The 24066-nt window shown below is 38.9% G+C and overlaps 3 protein-coding genes across 12 annotated transcripts in view; 1 reads left to right on the forward strand and 2 right to left on the reverse strand.

Moving 5' to 3' along the window:
• IRAK1BP1 (interleukin 1 receptor associated kinase 1 binding protein 1) overlaps positions 1-20169 on the forward strand; it is a 33391-nt gene extending 13222 nt beyond the window's left edge. For 2 of the 8 annotated variants that reach the window (XM_042016757.1, XM_042016758.1), the window contains one exon: positions 586-907. In XM_042016757.1, coding sequence (XP_041872691.1) covers positions 586-856 — 271 coding nt within the window. In that variant the 3' untranslated portion in view covers positions 857-907. The other 6 variants (XR_006014144.1, XR_006014145.1, XM_042016762.1 and 3 more) reach the window with 6 other exon arrangements.
• Positions 724-15733, reverse strand: LOC121659041. Of its 2 annotated transcripts, none has more exons than XM_042016765.1 (7): positions 15670-15733; positions 9314-9476; positions 8002-8091; positions 6083-6153; positions 5159-5322; positions 3292-3402; positions 724-806 (listed from the first exon to the last, which is right to left on the reverse strand). In XM_042016765.1, the coding sequence occupies exons 1-7, from the start codon at positions 15710-15712 to the stop codon at positions 777-779; spliced, it is 672 nt and encodes a 223-aa protein (XP_041872699.1). In that variant the 5' UTR covers positions 15713-15733; the 3' UTR covers positions 724-776. The 2 variants fall into 2 exon arrangements, with proteins under 2 accessions (XP_041872699.1, XP_041872698.1); XM_042016764.1 differs by lacking the exon at positions 724-806 and adding an exon at positions 1193-1402.
• LOC121659038 (pleckstrin homology domain interacting protein) overlaps positions 16397-24066 on the reverse strand; it is a 107402-nt gene continuing 99732 nt past the window's right edge. The window contains exon 40 of one of the 2 annotated variants that reach the window (XM_042016751.1): positions 16397-22579. In XM_042016751.1, the coding sequence (XP_041872685.1) occupies positions 21936-22579 (644 nt within the window). In that variant the 3' untranslated portion in view covers positions 16397-21935. Of the gene's footprint in view, positions 22583-24066 lie in introns of both variants that reach the window. The other variant, XM_042016749.1, reaches the window with a different exon arrangement.

Below are 24066 nucleotides of genomic sequence, written 5' to 3' on the forward strand. Positions count from 1 at the left end.
TCAGCATCAAAACATGCTGCCCTGAAGCTCACAATCTTGATATGTTTTAAGCATTGACTATTCAAAGTCCAGGCTTCTCCCACAAAGTGGGAGGGACAGAAGGAAGTTTAGTCTTGGCTGGGGTTTTGCCTCTTTAAAGAAAAGAACTGCCTGGTCCAAGAAGCAAGTTCGATTAGCTGCTCTTAATGGTTCCAGAGATGCCAAAAGTGAATGTCAGAGGTATCTACAGGAGATCAGGAAATCGGGCCAGTGAGGTTAAGCAGGTGCTACTGTGCCTTGTAGCTGAGCCACTGAAATGCCTGGAGCTAGGGTTGAGCTCTTGCTCTGCACGACTCAGCATGGATGCCTGCAGTATACAGGTGTTGGAAATGCTTGATCTCGTCAGAACTAGTGAGGATGCTGACATTTCCTCCACACACTCTCCCCTCAATGCCCAAGCTGTGGCCCAGAAGCTGGGGGAAGGTGGTGTGCCTTAGCATCTCTGCAGTGACAAAACCCGAGATGTTAAAAAAAAAAAAGCTTGGCAGGAACACTGGTACATCAGTTGGCCCTGCTTGTTATTGTGCTGCTGCTTCTACCTCTCAGCCGTCAAGTATGTGTCACTGCTGTTGGAAACACACGCCGGAAAGCCCAGGAAGTCTGTCGACTGTTTGGCCAGGCATTGGGAAAACCTTTATTAATAAAAGAGGAAGAAACAAAAGAATGGGGAGGCCACATAGACAGTCACCTGTCGCACTCTGCTGATTCACAGACTCTGCAGGAAAGAATCCAGAATGCTACTGCTTATGCTTCTTGTAGAGTGTTTGCTGTGTTTGAGATAAAGGGAAAAGAAAATAGAAGAAACAAGTTGCTCTAGAAACTTTGAAATCCTACACATTTTCATAATAAAATTCTTATGCTTTCTTAAGTTTTTTGATGGTTTTTTTACTCATTTTTATGATAAGTCTGTCCCCTAAAATTAATGTTACAATTAATTCTGAAAGTACAGTTCACAACTGCTTATTTTGTTCCCTGGCCCCTGTAAAACAACAATATATTTGATGTGCCAAATGTTTGGCACTCCTGGCTGAAACTGGGCTACATTTACACCTTTCCTCCCAAAACTGGAAGGAAATGAATCCCTATTGCTGGATCACGGCAAACTGAACATGCAGTGTGTTCACTTCTAAAAAAATTGAGTGTTCAACATAAAAACTGCTTAGGAATGTTTTATTTCATCAAAGGAAAAAAAATACACATTTTATCTTGGTGTCTGTTTGCTCAGGTTTAAAAAGGACATCTGTTGTATGAACAGACACTGAAGTACTCAGTCATGAGGGTAGAGTTTTTTCAACCATGGCTGCATAATGTATTTTGAGCCATCATATCCACTGAAGTAGGTTTCCATATCAGGGTGATACACCTGAGAAAAAATATTTCAAGTCGAAGAAGCATCATAATTGGCAATAAATACAAACTGATACTTAAACAAGTAATTGCAGTTACTACATTGTTTGAAGACTCCTCATGAGTTTTTAATGTACATAGAGGTACTTTCAGTGGGATTTTCTGTGTACCATAACCAAATTTCTGCCATCAGAATAGCAGCTCTCTCCAAGTACTTTACAAACATTGATCGCATGAGATGTTAAAAGCTAGATTTACACCAGCATCAGTGTTTAAAATCAGCACTGTTTCTTACTGAAGTAGCTCCCACTCATGTTGCTGTTAGAGCTATTTGGTATTTCTTTTAGCTGGATCAGTTATCTAATCCAGTGAGGCAGCAGGAACAGGAGAACAGAAGAAGCGGTGGGGGAAATGGTGAAGACAGACCCAGGTGATGGCCTTAGGTCCAGCATGAATATGCAAACCCACCAAGGACAATCCAAGCCTTGTCTGGATGCAGGAAGCCCACAGTGAGCAGCTGAGGACTGTCAGCTGGGAAAGGGTCATGACAAGTCTAAGCATTTCTGGTCACTCAACTCTTCAAGAAATTCTGTGCCTCTTCTGCTGTACAAAAGGCTGAGAGAGAGCAATCCACAGACCTTTTGAACTTGAGGTATAGGCATGACTCACCATCTATTACTAATCTCAGCTAGACAACTTTGAAATACCTGGTTTTGTGAGCTTGTTACCAACAGTTCCTCTAATAATCTGTGTGGAGAATTAACCTGCCATGCAGGTGAATAAAGCAATTTGATACCTTAAAAGCTAATTCCACAAAGTAAATATTTAAGATGAAGTATCTGTTTCTCCCCATGGAATATAAAGGAAACTGAAGGTAGCCAGCTAACTGGCATAGTGAAAGGTGCATTTTTTAGACACTGTGGGCACAATCCAGTTTTAAATATTTATAATGCTCATCTGGAACAGCATCGTTTCTGCTCCTGAGTTCAGGCATGTTGGCATATTTTATATTACAATTGGTGGCTAAAACAGAATGGACTGAACTGAGGCTTCTCCCAAATAAAAGAGGTGATGGTGTCACACTGTCGTTGAGAGGGGTCCTTTATGTGCAGCAACACAGTTTCAAGAGAGAGCATGGAGAGTCTTCAGGCCAGTCTGACTTACACAATTCCTTTGGGAGGTTTTCCCAAAAGTCAGAGGATACCAATTTGAATCTCCTCTGACTAGACCAAGCATCATCTCCTGTTAGATGAATGGTTCACCTACTTGCTGTTATTTTGAATACAGACCCTGCCACTATCCACAGTTTGAAAGAAGGCATCCACAACAGCATAGGGGTCCCTTGCAAAAAGCCACTTGTATGTGGCATGCATGCCTGAAGGCTGTTTTCTGGATCAGAGTCTCAGACTATTTTAAAAATCGGGTGTGCCTTGCATAAGCTAATCAAAAGTTACTTCAACCCTGATACACAGAACAGAATTTTTGGCTCCCAAAGAGTTTTGCAGTTAAGGAAGGAGACATTCTTCAGTCTGGGCAGCAGTTGAGCAGGAGCTGTTTGAAATGCAGATTTTTGAGACTAGAATTGAGAAACCAACATACTTTGCTAGATCCCCAGAAATCCTAAAACAAAAGTCTGTGTCTGCAACAGCCTATATATAATGGAAATCAAGTTGCTAAAACACCTACCTCAGCAGTTGGATACTTTAAAGTGGGTAGTACCTGAGTTTGGTCATTTTTCAGCTTCCAAAAACCCATTCTTGAAAGCACAGCAGTAATTTATCTGCTCTCTTTATTAGTTTTCACTAACTTTGCAACCTAGCTAGTATCTGTTAAGCCAAAGGTCAGCCAACTTTTAAACATACAGGATAACAATCAAGTTGCAACTGAATAAAAAATAAGTACTACCTCTAATCCCGTAATAATTGTTATCTCTTCCTCAGGAACATAAGCTGTAGATTTGCCAAATCCATTTGCTTTGTTAATTAGAATTCGATAGTGAGGGGTATCTTTTAGATCCTGTAAAAATAGAAAGAAAATAAATAGCCTCAAAGAGACATGATGGCTAAAGATTACATATTATCATGAGTTAACTTTCAGTAGGCTTACAGAACCTAAATCCACTCGATAGATAGATAGATATACACAGCCAGTTCATTTTTTTTATTTTACCAACGTCAGTTTGGAGAATTAAGTATAAAGCAATCAGAACTGCAACACACGAAGTTCTTGGCATATCTGAAACATTTTTAAGAGTTTTAATTAAACTTTTTTTCCCACAGACCTTGCAAGAAACAAGACTTACAATATCCCTGCTTTTTGTACATAGGCCCCATGACCATCTGTTACCACCCTTCTTCCTTCAGAAGTGGCAACTGAACTCCAGAGAGGAAGAGACAAGTTCGGAACATAATGCCACCTCCAACAACCAATGGTCCCAATCCTGGAGAGAGCTAAGGCAACTTCTATGTGTATTTATATGAACCTTCCAACAAAGAAGTGCCTATGAAAACAAATCCTGGGCCAGGGAATGTGGGCCATCATATTCGCTGCTATCCATAAACATTCTTGCCAATCTAAACACAAAAAAGTGAGGGATGAATACAGAGAGTTCATGAAGCAATAAGTATCGATCAGTGAGAACAGGCAGTGGCCTCTGCTCAGTGATTTCATAAAGATCTGTAAGTGAGAGGAAGGCAAGGAAAAGTTGGGCTGAAAACCTGCTTGATATTTCAAGGGATTTACAAGGACTAAGTTTAGTAGTTGCTGCCTGAAGGTCAGAAGGCATTTTGCATAGCTGGTGCTTACGACGTGATAGGCAAAGACAACTAAAACCCCAAAACCAAGAGAAGACACTTAAACCCCTTGTCATCGCTATTGAAATTAAACTATAAAGATGAACACAAGGCCACTGGGACAGCAGAACAATGTAAGGTGCATAAAAAGAATCAGTGTCTGCTGGGAAATTCTTGGAGGACAGTTGGATAAAATTACATCAGGGAAGGAAACAAATGCACAAAATGGGACTGACTGTCAGTTCCCAGCTGAACACAAATTTTCTGTTCTAGGCAAAGATTTTCATGTTTTCCTCATTTTCAGTCCTCTTTGACTTAATGGTTAGTGTCTTCCTGACACTTAAGCAGCATGTCAGTGGCATACAGGGTATGCAGCACTGCATTACCAGATTATCACTGTCAACAAAGATTTAGCATCTGATTTTCAAATACAAGGAGAAAGCTAGAGAAGTTCAAAGTCTTTAATAATTCTAACAAAAATCTGTTTTTAAATAGATTTATACTCCAAGTAACCAGATCCTCAAAAAACATTGCTTTCTCACTGAAACTGATTAAACACAGAGGATTACGTGCATTTCTTAGGTGCAGTGAAGATGCCACAAATTATGAATAACCAGATAAAAGACTTAACAGCTTCTCCACTGTAGTAACACAGCAGGAGAAATCCATTCAGACATAACAGGGTGACACTGCTGCTTTAAATACAACACTGTGTATAAAAAGTGAGTAATTTTGAGATAGGTCCACTACAGCCCTGACCAGCGAAGCTTAGCCAGTCAGTGGTGCAAAAGCCAAGGTGTACTGGGACCAGAGTGCAGAAGCAGCAAAGGTGCCACTCAGCTGCACAGGTGATACAGGACTCAGGAGTGTTTCCCACTAGGATGGCAGGATGTTGGTCTGTAACAGTGTTTCTGAGGGTATTTTAACTTGAGTTATTCTGTGTATATATTAATAAAAGCAAAAGTTTAGTACATTCCGACCTGTTTCACTGGAGGATATCTGGGTTGTAGTCGTTCTTCTGGCATGTTAGCTTTTACATCCCATCCAACAATGACTCCTGAATAGCCAAATCTTCTGTGAATTATTACCTGGCCCACACGGAACTTAATATATTCAGGCTTTGGACTGTGAACATGAGTTGATTCTAATTTAACAAAGAAAAAGACTTAGCAAGGATGAAAGTTTGATCAGTTATTTTAAATATTTTAACAGAAATTCTTCTGACTTCTACCTGAATAGAAATGACAATTAGATTGAGAGGTGAAGTTAAGAAGAACAGGTGCTTTGTTTTTTCCCCCAGAATACTAATTACTATATTTGACAAAGGAACATCCACAAAGAAAGGCATTTTTCTATTTGTATGCCTTTGATATTGCATAGGGATCTTAACAGAAGTTTAGAAAGCATTAATGTGTATGCATTGACAATTACTTCAGCCTTACATACAGTATTTTATAGTGCTCACATGTGGTAACTGATTGTGACATTTTTTGCCAGTTTAGGTCACAGAATTCTTCTATTCAGTCTGATTGCAGGGAACTTTTTTCCAGGACCAAACTTGTCAGCTGTTTCTTTTTCCTTTTATGAAATTAATCTAAATCAGTTCATTTGAATCAAGTGAAAGCTGTACCGCTGTTTTGTAGGTCAATACAAAATATGCACACTGGTGTATTCAGTAAAATACATACATATAGTTACATCATACTGATACTATTAGTTACTATTACACAACATGGGGGAGAGGCCTTGGATTTTACATCTTCTGTTTTGATTACTGAATATTATCAATTATGTTTAGAGAGATGAAAAAAGGAAAAAAGTCTGTCATTTACAAATAAGGTATAGAAATCCACTATAGGCAACATCATGAGTAAAATACAAAAGGATTGCAAAAACTTCAATACCTGTAAAATAAGAATGGGGTTTTGCTTCATTGTCACCACTTCTAGTTTTGTTTTCTCCATAGTACCAATTCCTAAAATGTAAAATTAATAACTCAACATATAAACGAGTTTTTAGAAGCAGAGTTTTAGTAATAATCAGAAGGTTAATTATCCCAAGTGAGATACTGCAAAGCCTTTGATACAAACTTCTCTACAATTTGAAGCCTGCGTGAGTTTTACATTAAGAACACTTTTAAGGAATACACAAGAAAAAGGAGTTTGTTTCAACAGGAAAAAAAAGAGTATGAATCTCATTTCTTTGAATATGTTACTCTATAGTTGCATTAGAATTTTTATATCAGAGGAAACCCACTAATTGTATAGAGATGAGCAAACTATTCTGCACTCTACAGCGTGATTCTTCAGTATATTTTGTAAAGTCTTTAAAAATTGGTTTCCACTGGTATGGACAAGGTGTCTGGCAGTGAGTCCTTGCCTAAGGCTGCAGTAGGTGTAGCTTTTCCTTCTGCACTAGACCGAGTTTCATCTGATTTTAAAGGGTGGGGAGTAGGGGACAGACATGTTGAGAAAAGGGAAATGGCTAGTGTTTTTTGTTGCTATTGTGAAGAAGAAAGTGTAAAGAAACAATAAGAAAACTGGACATTTAAGCTTTCAGTTATGCTTTCAAATATTCCTTCTGCTGGCAATGCAACAGCAGCAGTCCATGAACAGAGGCGTTTGGGTAACATTCTCCATCCATACTAGCCAGCAAATCATTGGTGCCAAAGAACTACAGGTTGTCCTAGTCTCCTTCCTCTTTGATGGTGTCTTTCAGTCTTACTCCCTTCACCCTGCCTGGAAGAAAGTGAAAGCAGGTTCCTCTGCAAACAGCTTTTTAAAAAAGTTTTGGTTTAGCTCAAATGTTTAGGAAGACTTAAGGCTGACAAATACCTCTTAACAGAAAGAGGAATGGGCAAAATCTTAACTTGTCCAACTGCATTGTTTAAAATAGCAACTAATATGGAAGGTCTCAAATGACATTATTTTTAGGATAACCAATTCTTCATAAAATATTCAGAAGACACAAACAGCTTCAACTATATACAAATAATCAATGGATCATTTGATCTTTGCAGGCTTTATCTTTAGATATGCAAGGAGCTTTCCCCAAAGTTGCAAAGTAATTTATGGTGAACCTGAGAAGAGCACAGTTTCTGATTCCATTCATATACCGTTCCCCTAGGTTTTGCTGGGAGCAAAACTAAGTTGGAATCCTCTACAGTTCAGAGGACTTGATTGCACATGGATCGAGAATAAAGGATCTTTGAAGGTCCAGACAAGGTAAAACCTTTGGAGTATTTCTACTGTACAAGAATTAAGTCTCTCAAATGAGCCCTTCAACGAACCCAAAGAAGTCCATGAACAATCTTCTTAAATTAAAATGGTGTGTGTATATATAAATGGATATAATTTTACTTTTTCTAGACCTATCACTGTCACATGGCCAATAATCAAAGTTCCACTTCTTATCCCACAGATTTTCTGTCTGATTCCTAATTCAGATTTTCTTGAACTACCATATAGAGCATAAGATACCCATCCAATGCTTTAGCATCTGATCCTACAAACATAGTTGCTTACAGTCATTAATTTGGTTAATTGTCCTGACTTCAGAGTCAGATAAACTTCACTAATAACATGTACAGGAGTACTGCTATGAGATAGATTTAGTTTCGCATGGAGTTCAGTTTTGATATTTGGGTAGAATATAAGAATTAAGAAAATACAAGGTTTTCTTAAAACTGGTAGAATGTTCCAGATCAGTCTCAAGAAGCAAATGAGAGATACTTCCTCTTTGTCACTTATTTCCCCCACAACACACCTTCCTGCTGCGAACAGACCATGTCTGAAATCTGTTAATGCAGACGGTAACACCCTACCTTGTCTTTGAGAGCCACAGCTTTAAACGATCTGACCACGCATCCCGACTCAAGTAGGATCTTGTTGAGATGCTCCAAGAGGCAATTATCCTTTAGGAGTAAAAATAATCATATTGTTTTTAAAACCTTCTCTACTATTCTTATACAGATTTCTAATATTTAAACTTTAAAGTTTCACTTCTGTAGCAAAGAGGAAGAAAGGGTCAGTGACCACGAGCAAGTTCTCCTCAAGATTAATATCAAGACTGCAAATGAATATTCTTTCAATCATCACTTGTACCAGTAAACCACATGAAAATTTTGGAAAATACATTTTTCATTACAAGATTGCTTTCTTCCTGTACTCAGACCATAGGAATTGTTATATTACATTCAGACTGCAGCTTCAACTGTTACTTGAGAATAGCAAGCATGAGATATTTTAAAAATGGTGTACATAATCAAAAGACTTTTTAAAAAAGCCTCCAGGTTTTTGCATAAATCTAAATACTAAGTAGCTGACTCATGCCATGAGGCCTGAAAATTATTTCACTCTTGGTCTTTATGCATAAGCCAAGCTTAGTTCTCTTTTCATCAGGCCAATCTTTTGCTCTTACTGCATTGTGTATTGGAGTTCCACAGATGAGCTACATAGCCAGCGCACTGCACAGGCCACATTTACAACTGAGTCTCTCTTTTGTGGTTCATTTTCAAGATACCGATGTTTGCCAATGGATACCACTATCAAAAATTTGGATCTCATATAATATTCTCCACTTTTTATTTGGAGATAGATGTGTGGGATTCTGTCAATACACAGCTTCTTAGTTCATACACAAAATGGCACTCCTTACTTAACTCCATCATTGTCACTGCCTTAAGTAATTTACTGCGAATGAATTTTGTTGGTTAAGAGTCTGTACTGAGACATACTATGCAAGAAAATACTTTATAACAATAAGTGACAAAAGGTGATGGAAAATTATAACTAATGTTACTTAATCAAATGGTTAATTTTCACCTTTTGAAAGGGACGTAACCCTTAGCAACACATACTGGAATGTCCTAGAAAAGAATGAGCACTCATGCAGATTATAAAGATTTTTATGTGAAGAAAACAACAAATTGTTATTTAAATTTTGAAAGACATCCTTAAGCAACTAAATACAGTCATATTAAGCCACAATAGAAAAATGCCTGAGGTATGATTTAAATGTTGGTTTTGTATAGTAATAGTCAATACACCCACACTCCAGCTTTCCATGACAAAATTGGGGATGAGAAAGACAACTCTCTTACAAATAAATGCAGTAGAGAAAGTGAGTCTTACAACCTTTCTGTTATTTGGATGCGCTCGGCAGAGTCCATTCCATACCACTGAGATATGAAATACTGTGCAGGAAGAGCAAAGAGCAGCATGGAAATCTGCAGAGCTGCAGCTGCATTGATGTGAGGCATTCCAACAGGAAGTTTCATCAAAGACACTTCACTGCTCCCTACTCCAAAAAGAGGAAGAGAAAATTTTTAAAAAGAGACAAAATACATAGGGGTGAGCTTTGCTAGATGTGTAGGACTTAAAAGTTTCCTTCAGGTTCCTTTGCTGGCTCACAACATAATGTACAATCTATACTCAGGCATTTCAGTTACAGCCAGAGCATACTTAATTTAGGCCAATTTAACTGCATTAAATTTGATGGTACTTATAAAAGCTAATAGAATAATAAAGTGGACAGCTTCACAAGACAAAGCAAAAACCTGCTTTTAATTTTTATGCAGACATCTTTTTTTGCCTGTAAACAGAGAGAGAAAAAAAAGAAGAACTGGGAATTTGTATGGTTGTCCAATTTGCAGTAAAAAGTTGCTGTCCATGAACAAAATTCTATGTGCTGCTTTGTTGTCTAATTCAGTGTATTAAACATGTCTGACATACCAGATTTATGGCCTCAAGAATAATCTGTTTAGATTCAGTGATAATTGCACATCTGACAGAACTAAGGGGTGTTTCTTTCAGGTTGAAGGCACGTATAGCATCATACCAAGTTGATAATGTGCCACAGTCCCAGCACTAGATTAGAAAAGGATTTGACATCACCTCTCATTCCATAGGCACCTGAAACACCATACCAGTGCATATTCATGGCTCTTTCCTCCTTCCCCATCCAATTAAGATACTCGCCTTCACCTGAAGAGCACATTTACTGTCTTTACATTTGTGAGGCTTTTTCAAATCAGAACTAAGATGTGCTGAAATTTGAGACTTAAGTCTTTTACACATGTGTTCTCAGAGTGCCCAGGTTTACTGCACCATTCACCTACACCCACTCTCTTCTCCAAGAGCAGTTGTTGTGCTCCTGCTCTCTGGAGTGGAATACTCAGCGTGCAAGCACAAGCAATTCACCTCAGTTGTGTCCAAGTTGCTTCTAGGTCCTGCTTTCCTAGTTTATGTAATTCACAAAATAATTTGGGTTACTGTAATATACCCAGCACGTGTGCACATGGAAAGGTGGATCTATGAAAACTGCCCAGCAAAAGTAGCCAAGATCACAAAACAATGCCAAAGGAGGCTCAAAGAGTATTGCAAGGAATATGAAAACATCTTCGTGTGTGGTGAAGCCTTACCACAAACTATTTTTCACTTCTGCATCATCTGCTTTAGAGCCACAAGCAAAGAAAAAACATCTTCTAATCTCCTTTTAGACAATATCAGTAGTTGTAGAGTACTTGTTTAGCCTTGTATGTTGTGGGGGGAAGAAGAGTCTCAGTTCGACCAAATAGCCACGAGCACCCTGCAAGGCCAAGAGGGCTGGACAGGACCCGGGGATCGCTGCCACGCCGCCCACAGCACTTACACAGCACGGCAATACAACTTCTGCCGCTGCACATCTTCCTCCTATTTCTAAAAATCGACTTTTTGAGCAGCCGGATCCCCCAGACAGAAAGGATGCAGTAGTGTATAGAGAGTTAGCCGGAATCAAAACATTTTTGTGTATATTCCGAAGCACCCGAGCACCCGCAAGAAGCGCGCTATGCCTGCGCCCCCCGAGTGGGGCCCGAGCCGCAGCAGCTCCGAGCCGGCAGCGCCCGGGGGAACCGCAGCCCCGCTGCTCCTGCCCGGCCCCCGCTGTACCGCGCTCCCGGCCCCTCACCCGGCGGCGCGTCCCGTCCCGTCCCGTCCCGTCCTGGCTGTGCGCCCAGGCGGGGCTGCGGGCGGCAGGTGGGGCCGAGGGGAGGGTTGTGCCCTCCCCTGAGCAGCAACGCCCAAAGGGACCCCGGAGGGGCGAGCGCCGAGCCTGAACCCGGGCCAGGCTCTCCGCCGGGTGCGGAGGTTGTCCCCTGCTCTCGCCTTTCCCTCGAACGAAAAAGCTCTCAGGGCAGACGGGATCAGCATTTCTTAATGTCAAAAAGCAACAAACACCCGCGTGGACTTTACACCCCGACGGTTTTATAGAGATTAAAATAAAGAAATAAAAAGTTCTGATTTATTTCTGCAGGCTAACTTAAAGAAAAGTAACATTTTCAGCTTCCTCACCTGGGTATTTTTTTTTCCGTGAATGTGGACAAGTGGCTTGAACCGGCTATGAATAGAAGTACAGAGGAAGTTCTCTCATGTGAAGTTTATGCAAAATGCGTCCTAACACAAGCCTGTAACTCAGCCTCATGTTGTGCCTCTCACCACGCTGGTGGTGCCTCAGAGAGCACCTGGTGCGGTCCCTGGGCCCGGCTTTGTCACAGCTGGATGCCGGCCCAGCTGAAGCAGGAGTGTCCTGGCTGGTTTCGATAGCGCACGTGTCAGCGCCCACCAGAACCTCCGTGCCTGCCCCTGCTGGGTTGCTGCAGGGGGTCAAACCCGGCCATGGGTCTCATCTATGGCATGGATTTCTTTGGTCTAAATTCAACAGCAACCAAATTTGCTGATGGCACCCAAATCAGACTGGGAGCAAACAGAGCAGGCAGACTCAAACTGCAAATGATGCAGAGAGATCAGAGCAATGGGAACATTACAGACAAGAAGAGAAATTCATTAGTAGCAAATGTCGAGCCTTACCAAGAGAAAGGAAATGTTCTAGCCATCACTTCTTGCTTACTGAGCACAGCTCTCTGAGGGGCAAGACTGTGAAAAGAACCCAAAATGTTATCAAGCCATAGCTAGTGAATATGTGGGAACGAAAAGGCCAGGCCTGGGATGGATTTTCACTGACAGATTTAAACCTGTGCAACGTGGCAGGAATGCCCAATTGAAAACTTACATGAATACTAGCCTAGACTAGAAATACAAACTCTACCTAAAAAAAAATAGTTTTTAAATCATAGAATCGTAGATAATTTGAGTTGGAAGGGACCTTTTCAAGGTCACCTAATCCAAGTCCCCCTGCAATAACCAGAGACATCTTCAGCTAGATCAGGTTGCTCAGACCAACCTATTTGCGTCACACAGCCCACCCCGAGGAGGACAGTCTTTGGGGCCATCACGGCTGTGTTTGCATCACACCAGCTCAAGCAGTGGTAAATACTGGGACTTACCAGCTCCCTTGAGCAAAACCTCAGGAGCCATGTAAACACCTGATCCTACCTCAGGGAGGCTGACGGTTTTAAAGTGTGACTCAGCTTATTATCACCCAAACATTAAGACACCTTCTTAATACAAAGTAAATCAAATTGCAAGATGAAGATGCTTCTTTTACAAGACAGGTTACTCCCCATGTGCTTGAGCAGAGATTTTCAGTGCAAGAGCCATAAAGAAACCAGCCGTGTGTGCTCTGTCATGACTCAGAGGTGGGCAAAGAAGAGGCCAAAGCCAGAGGAAAATTACAACTTCATAAATTAGCATGCAAGAAAAAATAAACAGTCCTGACCATAACACAATTTCAGATAATCTGCCCTTTCTTAAGACAACACTTATGTGAATTTTCTAGTAAATTTTTCTAAATAACCACTGATTTCCCTGGTAAACTTTATCGATCAGAAGAGTTTAGCATTAACACACACTTTATAACCTCAAACACTTTACAAGCATTAAACAGCGTAAAAGTTTTGAGTTCTAGATATTTAATCTTTCCCCATGTAGTTGTGCATGCAGATTAACCGGTGTCAATGGAGGACAACAGTACAGACTGTACATACACCCAGCTCCTCATGTTGAGATTCTAGCTGGGTAAAAATAGGCAGCGTATTGAGAGGCGATCACTAATTAAAGACTTCTAAGTAGCTCTTTTTTTTGTTCAAGTTTTGACAGCTGTATTCCATTTCTTAGCAGTTCATGGAAGCTTACACCATCTTCCTTAATAATTAAGAGAATTCAAGTTTTGAATAAGGTGCTCAGATCTCAAAAAAATAACCCCACTAGATTTCTCTGCTACAGAATATAAATACAGTAATTCTTTCTAATATTTTAATCATATTCTAACTAGGTTTGCATTTTAAGTTACTGTCTTTATTATTTTGAATATCCTTGTTCAAAGCCAGATTCAGAGATCTGAGACAAAACCCAAATTAACGGCTGAGGCTGCCTGGCTCTTGAATGCTAACATTGTTTGAAGTCAGTACCTCCAGGAATAGGCCTCTACAGAAATTTGATGCTGAGTGAGTTGGTTACCTGCCTCTGCTCTTGTTTCTTCCTTCTTGGTTTTTGTTTTTTGGGTTTTTTTTTTCATTTATTTACCTAGCTAAAGTAAAATGAAAGGCCAACAGACAAAGTTTTGGTAAAATCTCCCCATTTCAGAGACAAGGAAAGGAAGCAGAAAAGAAATTGGTATGGTTGTTACCAGACTGGGAACATCACTCCCAAATTTTCTACCCTGTCTTCCCTTCAGTGCTCACACAGATTTCAAAGTAGAAGAGAAGATTCATAAATTCTCACTGCACTCCTGTCAAACAGTAAATTAAGCCTCTTGCAAAGATTTCTTAGCACAGTATTTCTCTGAGCTAGAAAAGCAACCAGATGTTTTGGGCTTTGAATTTCCTGTTAATAGTAGTAAAAGCCACAAAAAATATATTTTGCATTATAATTTGTTGAAGAGGAACTCAATTTTATGCTATTTAAATTCCAGTCGCATTGTATGTTGCTTGCTGGCACTTGCTTTATTTTCACATTTGCTTCAACTAGCAACAGTGATTAATTTTTAAAGCCATTACACTTTGCTCATTTGTCTTTGGGAAAAGTGACAAACATTTTTTGCAAAGCTCATATTGATTGCTAGCGCAGGAAAGAACACAAGCTTTGGTACAGAAACTTTTCACTTTGAAAACAAAATGGTCAACTTCAATGATCACACAATTTCCTTCATTTAATGAGTGTTGTGATCTGTCCTCGTTACAGGAGGGGGCAGAGTTTAGCGGTGTGGGTGTGACCAAGTTGTTATTCTATACCACACACAGCATCACCTGGACACGGATGTGGCAGGAAAAGCCGGCGCCCTTACTGGAAGTTGGCCACTTTTGCCTCTCCTGGTCCAGCGGGAGGGTGTCAGCAAAGGACCTGCGGACTCCATCCTGGGACACTTTTGTGGGACATGGTGCTGAGGAAGGGCTGCAGCGTGGCTCCCAGGTGTGGCACTGCAGTGACAGTGACCAGGGGCAGCACAAAGCCAGCATCCCAGTGGGACCATCCTCCCCTGCCCTGGTGCAGAGGAGCGTTGGAAGCGGCAGCAAAGGCACCTGCGCAGAACTGAGCTCGGCAGAGCAACAGCGTGACCCCTACTCAGATGACTCAGCTTTCAGGGAGTTTGTCTATCACTGTTTGCCATTTTTTTGGGCTGGGAAATGTTAGCCACGGGAGCTCCCCCACCATATTCCCTTTGTTTCCTGACTACCACGTGGGCAGTGCATGGGAACGACCATCCTATTGCCTTTGTCTGGGGAAACCACACGGATGTGACCCACGTTCTTGTTCCTGGTGGTGAATACTTTTCTGTGGGTAAAACACCTCTTTTTATTGTACTCTGTGTGTCTTATTCCATCATTTGGAGTTTTCAGTAAGTTATCTCTACCCACAGTCTCTCCATGTGTAGTCTCTCCTTTTTGTCCCTCCTTTACCGGAAGGGGCAGAGGCTGGGGTGTGGCTTGTTGGGAGTTTAATTTCCTGCTGGTGTTAAAACCAGCACATGCTCCAACAGCCGTCAGGTACCAACATTTCACAGCATCTGTTAACCCTAAGCAAAGTCTTGATTTCTACACAAAGTAAAATAACCACAGTAGGTTTCAAAAAGATACCTGTCACAGAAATGGGAACTGGAATACAATTGTATTCTAAGGATTTTGTACAGAGGTACACAGAAAAAGATTTTTTTATATCTTTTAAAAACAAAGAAAAGGTTATTAACTGCTTCAGACTATTCTCATTAACAAAACTAAAACCCTGGACCTGGAGTTGCTTGTGCTTGGATGAGCACACCACTATTACTGTAGTGCTGTAGTACTGGAAATGCACATTCAAAACAACTACCACCTCCAGGACACAGCAGCAGCACTGAAGGAAGTGTGTTGTATTTTCAGTATTCTAAAATTATTTTCTCCAAGCAGAACGCGCCAATGAGCAAAACTCACACGGATCCTTGGGACAGAGATTTTTCCTCAACTGTTAAAACAAGTCTTGCTTTTGCCAGACTTCACATGGAGTCTGGAAAGCCACAGGGAACTCAATTCATTCCACTCTTACCATTCCACATTCCCGTCGCCCAGAAGCACACATACCTGCATCTGTGAGGTGAGTGAGGGTCTCTTCCATCATTTCCATCAGGTAAGGAACGGTAAGGAGGAAAAGATATCTGATAAAGCAAATAACACGTGAAATTAAACAGAATCCGCATTTTTTTTCTTGCGTCTATTAAGCAGAAAAACATAAACATAAACAAACCAACCCTGCAGTTTTGTGAAAACACATCCTGTGTCGACTTTTCCCTGCATCACTCACTCAGAGCAGCTAGACTGCAGACCAGTACTCTACAGGCAGGGCAGCAGGGATGCTCTCTGCTTAAGTGTTTTTAGCTTCTTCTACAGCTGTTGGGAAGCAGAAATTGCCATAGATTGGATGTAGCTCTAGTACAAATAGTTGTCACCTGAACAGGGAAGGCTTCCTGGAGGATTAGAGGCGGTGCCGTGGCGCACAAGTGAAAGTGAGCTAAGAGGACTGGCAACACTGTGTCTTCAGTGCCAGATGCTACTGCCTTTTTATTGCCTCCTGAACTGCAGGGCTTAGTGAAAACCCCTACCAAATAGCAAATTCTGATCCCTATCAGAGAGTGCTCCAGTTCCAATTTTGTCTGTTCCCACTTAACCACATACCATACTACCAGATACCGCTATACCGTATTCCACAAGGAATCAAAAGGAGCTGAATTTTGGGAGTTCTGAAAAGCACACACCCAATCGTCCCGTAGCACAGTAAATTACTAGATAGAAACAAACACTGTTGGACAGCTTAGAAAAACATGTTTTCTATTTATTTAAAAATAAGTTTGTAGTTACTACATTGCAGTGACAGTAATTCTTACACATACATTCTAGTTTGTATAAAAGGATTCAAAGTATTATGCATCAAAACTAACATAGAAAGTGTCCACATAACAGTAAAGAAATTTCCAATCCATATGTACAAAAAGAAAGGGCACTGTTATCCTGGTGAGATACTTCAGGTTATAACATGATAATCTAGATTTCTGGAAGGAAAAAAGCCTTGATAAAGCTAAAGAATTATAGTTTTCAAAACTGTTACTCATTACATTACAACAGATTTGTGTTTTACATAATTCTGTACAAAATAAGTGTGATTTTTAATCTGAAAACCTGTCAGTTTTAAAATTAACCTTTCTAGGTAATTTGCTTGAAGTTGAGCTCCATTCTATACATATTGAAACATTATGACAGAACTTAATTCACACATGATCATTATCCAGTTGTCCACCACACTTCTGCAGTTTTAGTATGGTCCAAAAATGTAACTTCTATATGGTCTCAATGCATTAGCAAACCAACCCGCGCAGATGTAAGCACAAAATAGTACATGTACATCACACAGTACGTGATAGGTACTTCTATTTCTTTCTACTTCTAGTTTGTGTGACCTCATTCTCTGTTCTTTCAGTGTAGGAATTCATACTATAGTACTACTTTCCTTCCCTAAAATGTATTGTTTGCATTATTTGAAATTAATTTCCTGATGTATTTATCTGCATTGAAAAGGATCCAAATGAGTACTTGTCTCACTACGTACCTCCTAAAAGCTAAATTTATTCACCATTATTTTATTGCAGCATATAAAGTTTCTCTCTAGAGTGCCTTGCGGCTGTTAGAACCTTGGGAAAAGGGGGGTGAGGGGGAAGCAGCTAATCACCTTTTTCTGCAATTTAAGATGTCTTTTAATCTGGCTTCCTGGCATGTTTCCTCCTCTAACACACTGTAAAAATGACATGGCAAATTCCCGCATTAAAATCAGCAGAAACACAAGAGCACCTAGAGGTTAGCTCTGGTTTAAAAGCTACCTGCTGTTTTCCCCTAGACATCATAGAAAGTGAGCAAGGTGTACTCATGATTCGAAACCAGGAAGCTACGTAAGCTGTCAGTGCCAGATTTGTTATTTGAAACACATTGTCAAGCCTTGGCCAGTTTTATGAAATGTAATACACTTTCCTCTCCATACAAACAAACATGTATATACAGTAATTTACAGCAGAAAACTAACAGCCCTTTTATCAGTTGAATATCTAGGTCCCCTTGGAAACCAATCTGTTACACGAACTTCAGGGATAAAAGAAAATATATACTCATTTTACACAGTTAATTTGTCTTCATTTAGGTAGTAAACAGAAAATGAGCTTTTGCTGTTTCTAGGTGAGGTTTTAAAACCCTCTACCTTCTCTATCACAGCATTGTAGCAGAGTTATAATTAAAAATTTAAAACTGTTAAAGGCAAAAAGAAAAACCTTTGACAACCTACTGTGGAAAAAATACACTATTTCAGAATAAGGTAAGGACTCAGGACACAATGTGAATATTGTGGTATGGCTATATCTTGATTGACCAGCGATGTTAAAATTACCTCAGCAAGATTCACATGCTACAAATAAAATGCGAATGCTGATGAAAGTGAGCTTATAAAACCTCTAACCTCCAATCTACTATATAAATACAGGGTGAAAGGGTTCCATCCAGTTAAGACTAATGCTTTTATAGAACCAGTCAACTATTTAACATGTGCCTAAATTCAACTTACACACTAAAGCATTTACTTGTAGTCCGCGATCCAACAAATGTGAGCAAAATATTTTAAAATGCAGTGTAAAAATCATAACAAGCTTGAAGTTACTGAATGGACAGACTATTTTTTGTGTTGCATGTAGTCCTTTTTTTGGTAAGACAAAAGCCTCTGGCACAGAATTGGTACTTAAAAATATTTGTACAGCAATACAGTGAATAAGCTGTCTCTACACTACAATTTACTTTTTAATAGATATTAATATCTATATGTGGTGCATCAGGGTCCTTTATCAATTACTAATTTTAAAAATATTAAGCCATAGTAATATTTAACTCAACCAACTCAACCTTACAAGTCTATCAACAAACTGATCACAGGTACAAACCGGACACTGTACAAATAAACGTCTGTAAATCTTTATCACAGCAGTTGAATCACTGGAGGAAGACATTTCTCTGTAAAGTTGTATCACTGGTCATTGTCGAGTGACAAAGAGCTCTAGTTCAATATTGACAATAATTATGAACACTACAGTGGTAAAATTTCAGTTCCCAGAGAACACACTAACAACAGAAGCGAAGTGGCTAAAGAGTTGTTAAGTATGTAGGCACAGGTACAATGATTCCTGTTAAACATTTAGAGCACACTTATGGCAGAAGCAGAAGTATTTCCTCACTGGTAGTTAAAGAACACACTGTTATCAAGATACCACTCAGCAGCAAATACCAATTTTAATGTTTCCCAGTATAGCGTAGAAATACCAGAACAGTATCCTCATATCCAGGTCAAATATAAATGAATTTAATGAATAAAACTGAGTTAATTGCTGCCAGATTGTTTGCATGTGACTATGAAGCTATGTTATTTACAATGCAAATGTAAAACAAGCACATGAGATTTTGATACTCCATTTTCTGAACCAGTTGTTAGATACTTGAGATGGCATTATAAAACATGCATATAACTATAGTTCTTAAATTATTTCAGAACACTGACCAATAGTTTATTGCTCACATTTAAAAACCTAAGATTCTGTAATGAAAAGCTCTTTTTCTGTATTGATACAGTATCTCACAACCACTTCAAATAATAAATTTTTCCCCAACCAAAATACAGTCTGATGGTGACTAAAGTCTCATAAATAAAGTTTGCAACCCAGTGAAATTAAATTATAAAAAATAGACCTTTTAAATAAATCTGGTATTAATTTCTAATAAATTTCTAGTGATGCTTCTATAAAAACATTGACCCAAATTATCCACAGTTTATTTTTAAAGGAAAAACATTAACGTGTCTAGTAAGAATCAAAAACTTACTGGCTAAAGTCACCAATATTACTGGGTGGGAAGCAGTACCCATGTTCTGCAGGTAAGGCCTTCTATCCTCGTAAAATTAAGATGTACAATCTTCTACCTACTGTTAAGGGAACGCAGATTATTTCAGTCTCCAAAACTTACACACAAGGTATTCTCGATATATAAATATATACATAAACATGCCATATAAAACATTATTACAAACGGAGTAAATACAGAAGATGGATTTTAGATAAAATCTATTTTATATATTACAATGCAGATAACATCAGGAAATTACACATTTTCAAATGATTGCCTTCATCAGTGATGATTTGACAAAATTAACAAGTAGAATCAATCAGTTTTGAATTGTGAAGCTGTATTGCAACTGTACAAACGTAGCTTGTTATCTTACCACATGTCTAGTGACTCCATTTTAATCAGATGATAAAGAAATACTTGTTAGAAAAAAATAAATATGCCAACAAATGAAATACAAACTAATCCCTGCCCCCCCAAGTTCAAATCCATGGCAATTCAAAGAGGATCTGGAAAATATCTTAGCCATTTTTTGTAGTAAAATGAACTACCTAAAACTAGGTATGGTGGATACTAATCTGCTATCCACAATAGCATATTTCTATTACTCTTGGTGGCAAATACCAATGTTCTTTGTTCAAACTTTTAAGCTTTTTTTTTAAGAAAATAAAGAGTGAAGAATCAGGCCTCAAATACATATACAGAATCTGTGCAAATTTAAGGTCTTAATTCTGCATGTCCTCCCGTCCAGACATTGCAGATAATGTGTAAAAACAAAAAAAAGTATAACCAGAAAATTTTGGTTACATTTTTGTACCATACCAGATCTCAGTAAATACGACTGCTTATGTATTTTTTTTCCTTGAAACTGGACAATACTTTTTTTAAGTGATAGAAAATGGTATTAAGGTTTGTTTGTAAAGGTATAAAATAACTAAATGTACCATAAACAAATAAATAACTGCTTTTCTTTTCCAGAGCAGTACATATAACAATACATTCCCCTAAGTCATATAGTTATCATTTACAATAGACAACTTAATTTTAGTAAGGATGCAAGAAATAATAGAATACAAGGCACAATCATTAAATGGAATTTTTCTTTAGGGTGTATATTGACATATGTCAGCGTGATATACCATAAAAAGTGCAGAAAAACACAATGTGCAATGAGACCACTGTATAAAACATGATTGCATAAAAAGTGATTTGGCCTTTTAACCCTAATAATTGAAAATAACCAATCTTCCCCTTAAAATTAAACTATAAAGTATGACATTTTAAAATTTTCAATTCTAGTGCTATCTAAAAAATCCTGAAAAAAATTTATACCTGGGTAATATTTTAGATGTATGTGTTTATGTATATATTAATATATACACATACACTATTCTTTGTAGGTCATTTCAGCCTCTTAAGCATGTTTTAAAGTTGTAGAAACAACAATCAATCTGGATCAGAAAGTAAACATCATAATTCCATACCTGTCCTGTAATTTCCTTGAATCCTTTAACCAATTATACATTTAGACTAAAACATCTCTGTCAAAGGACCCCACCAGTGCATTATTTTCTACCAGAAGTACCAAAAAGGATACATTTCAGAACAATGTTAACAATTTACTATTTAAAACAAGACACAGCTTTTATCACTGCAAATGGTATGCTGTACTGACACTCAAAAAGAAAAAAAGGTTTTCCACTGCACTGATTCTCAGTCTTTGGCACAATAAACAGAGATTTAGTGATTGATACAAGAATCAAGGTCTGAAAAATTAGACATTAGTCAAACTTTTTCCAATGTGGATATATATATTTGTGATTACATTTTTGCTATGTTTGGCAGAACTTGGATAAACAACGGCCTCTGCTAGGCTTCTTTTGCAGCTGAATGTTCCATCACAACTGAAATTAAAACATTTTCAGATTAGCCAAGGTTGGTATTGTATTATTTAATAGAAATGTAAGTGAATTTACTGCCACTTTTTGCCAAAGTCCGCCTTCCTAGGCGACTTGACTCTACAATCGAAGTGTACCTTGCTTGGTCAAAAATAGATTTCTGTTTTTAATTTGTGGCAATTAAAAGTTCTATTACCTTTTTTCAAGTGTATAGAGATATTACATACTACTTGAGCAGAGTAGATCTGAACTCTGTACGTCAGTCAGAATTGCTTCAATTATTCTCAACTGTGAACAAAATGACTGTTGAAATGTATAACCTATTTGGAGGGCAATAAATAGCAAAAGTTTAAAATATATATTTCTTTCAAAGAATGTTCTTTCAGTTTATTGTTTTGCTATATTTTTCTCCCCAAATCAGAACATACTCTTCTAACCCATAATAGCAGCAGGGAAGCAGAAGTCTGTTCTGCTCTTCCTTAACTGTACCTGCTTCATAGCATTCTGAAGTAAAACCCTTGGTAAAAATTACCAACCAATTAAATTAGCTTTTGCTTTTTCAGTCAACTTTCGGACTCTGCCTCTGCTTGAAGTTCCAAAAGTTAAGGAGGTGTCTTCAAACAATAGCTGCCTTTGCTCTTCCTCAGAGTCATCTTCATTGTAAAAGGCTGTCCTCCTACCCTGGTTTCTAGTTCTCATGTGAGGTTCAGAATCTTTAAGTTCTTCAGAACTCTCCTCCATAGGCTCATGTGTCTTTTTCCTCCTGCTTCTTGTTTGCATTTTAACGTTTGCAGGAACTAAGAGGTCTGAGCCTGGCTGGCGGCTCTTTATCTTCCTTTTTGGCTTTCTACCCCCACGGCCTTTTTTTTGTAACAAGTCTTCCTTCACATTATTTTCAGAAAGAGAATTGCATGCAGTAGAAACAGAGGCTTCCTCTGGTATATCCCTTGTGGTCTGGATTGTATTCTGCTCTGCAACCTTTTGCTGTTCAACGATTTGTAGCTTTTTTGGCTTCCTGCCTCTCTTCTTGTGCACCACCACTTCACAGCTACTGTTATTAGTCTCCACCTTCGGTTTCCGTCCAGGACCTCTTTTAACTGGAGGTTTCAAAGGCTGTCCTCCGTGTCCATTTACCTGAATGCTTCCTGATGCCAAAGCATTATTCTTGCAATCTGCTGTAAAGAAATGGTACAGAAATGCTGTAAGTACATGTCACATAACAGATTTGCATTTACATTCATTTTCACACTGCCTTAATAAAAACTCTTACTAAAATATCTGAATGGATTCACAGTGATTGTCAATTTATCAAAATCTAAGAAACCCGAAGTTGAGCTCAGAGAGTTTCACTCCAGTATAGAATGAGGACTAACTTCTAGTTGGATTTAGCACACAGTAGCTGCAAGGAAAAAAAAAAAATCCAACAAACAAAAAACCCCCAGGAAAAACACAGGAGGAAAAAAAGAAGGAAAAAAAAGGGAACAGCTGAAGGGTTTCTCTCAGGTGATACAGCACCAGTGGACAAAACTCCTATTTTGTATCTGCAACAGCAAAAGGTTGCTCAAGAAGCTTTACTGGAAGAATTGGGAATGCTTCACAGTAGGTCATCTCTGGAGAAATAAAAATTTTCTTTCAACCTGAGGTAGCAACTTTTGTATCAAATTTGTAGAGATTTTTCACATTAACAGACAGCAGAATGTACTTGCTTGGAGACTTTTATGGGGTATGAGTTTTCATTACATGAGCGGTACTCAGCTTCTTCAGAGGGGCATGTCACAGGACCTCTTAGGAAGATGTTCTGATACCACAGCCCTTGCCTGAAATGTGGCCAAGAACAGGCTCATAGCCGGAATGATAGTTCCTCCAGCCCTTTGATGTAACACCCACACACAGGTTCTGCTGTGTTCAAATGTACACCATCATGCACTAAAAGCACAGGCCTCCTCTGTCCTGTGAGTGGATGTAAGGAGACAGGACCATGTCAACATTCTGATAACCCCTGACCTGACCAAACATCCCATCCTGTAACAGCTGCATATTTAGCCATGCAATGTGGGAACAGCTGGGGCCTTTGTGAGAAAGCTTACAAGCAATGGACAGATGATTTAACTTATAAGACCACAAGCTACTTTCTCAGAGGCATGGATGAGTAAGAAAGAACTCCTTGGAGAGAGGACTACAAGGAGTAGGCAGATTAATTAGATGGGATTTAATTTGCAGACTACTGTGTCCCCATTTTCAGAGAAAAGATGTTTAGTGGATCTAGCTGCTTCAAGCATCTTCCTAACAGTTCAAAGCTCCTTCATAAACAGGAAAGCTTTTTGACTAGGAGACCTTATTTCAGCCTCCACAGAAGCTTTGAATTTTAAGGTATTCTGACATCAAAAGACCAAGCAAGCTTATTTAGGAGATTTCATGAACTAGGTCCAAGCAGGCCATTCAAATATACTAAACAGAAGCAGTAAATACTGCATAGGTTTCTTTTGCTGTGGCAAAAAATGAAAGAATGAATTTGCAGCTCAGGTCCTCTGATCCTTATGCTTTTTGCTGTGCAGAATGTCATCACACTCGGTGTTACTGACCCAAATATAACCCACAGAAATTTTATGTGGTAAAACACACAGGGTTTAAAGTGTGACCATGCAGAAGTCTGCTTTGG

Source organism: Corvus kubaryi, unplaced genomic scaffold, assembly GCF_017639235.1.
Source record: "Corvus kubaryi isolate FWS band 111438036 unplaced genomic scaffold, C.kubaryi_AGA036_p1.0 split3-73, whole genome shotgun sequence".
NCBI lineage: Eukaryota > Metazoa > Chordata > Aves > Passeriformes > Corvidae > Corvus > Corvus kubaryi.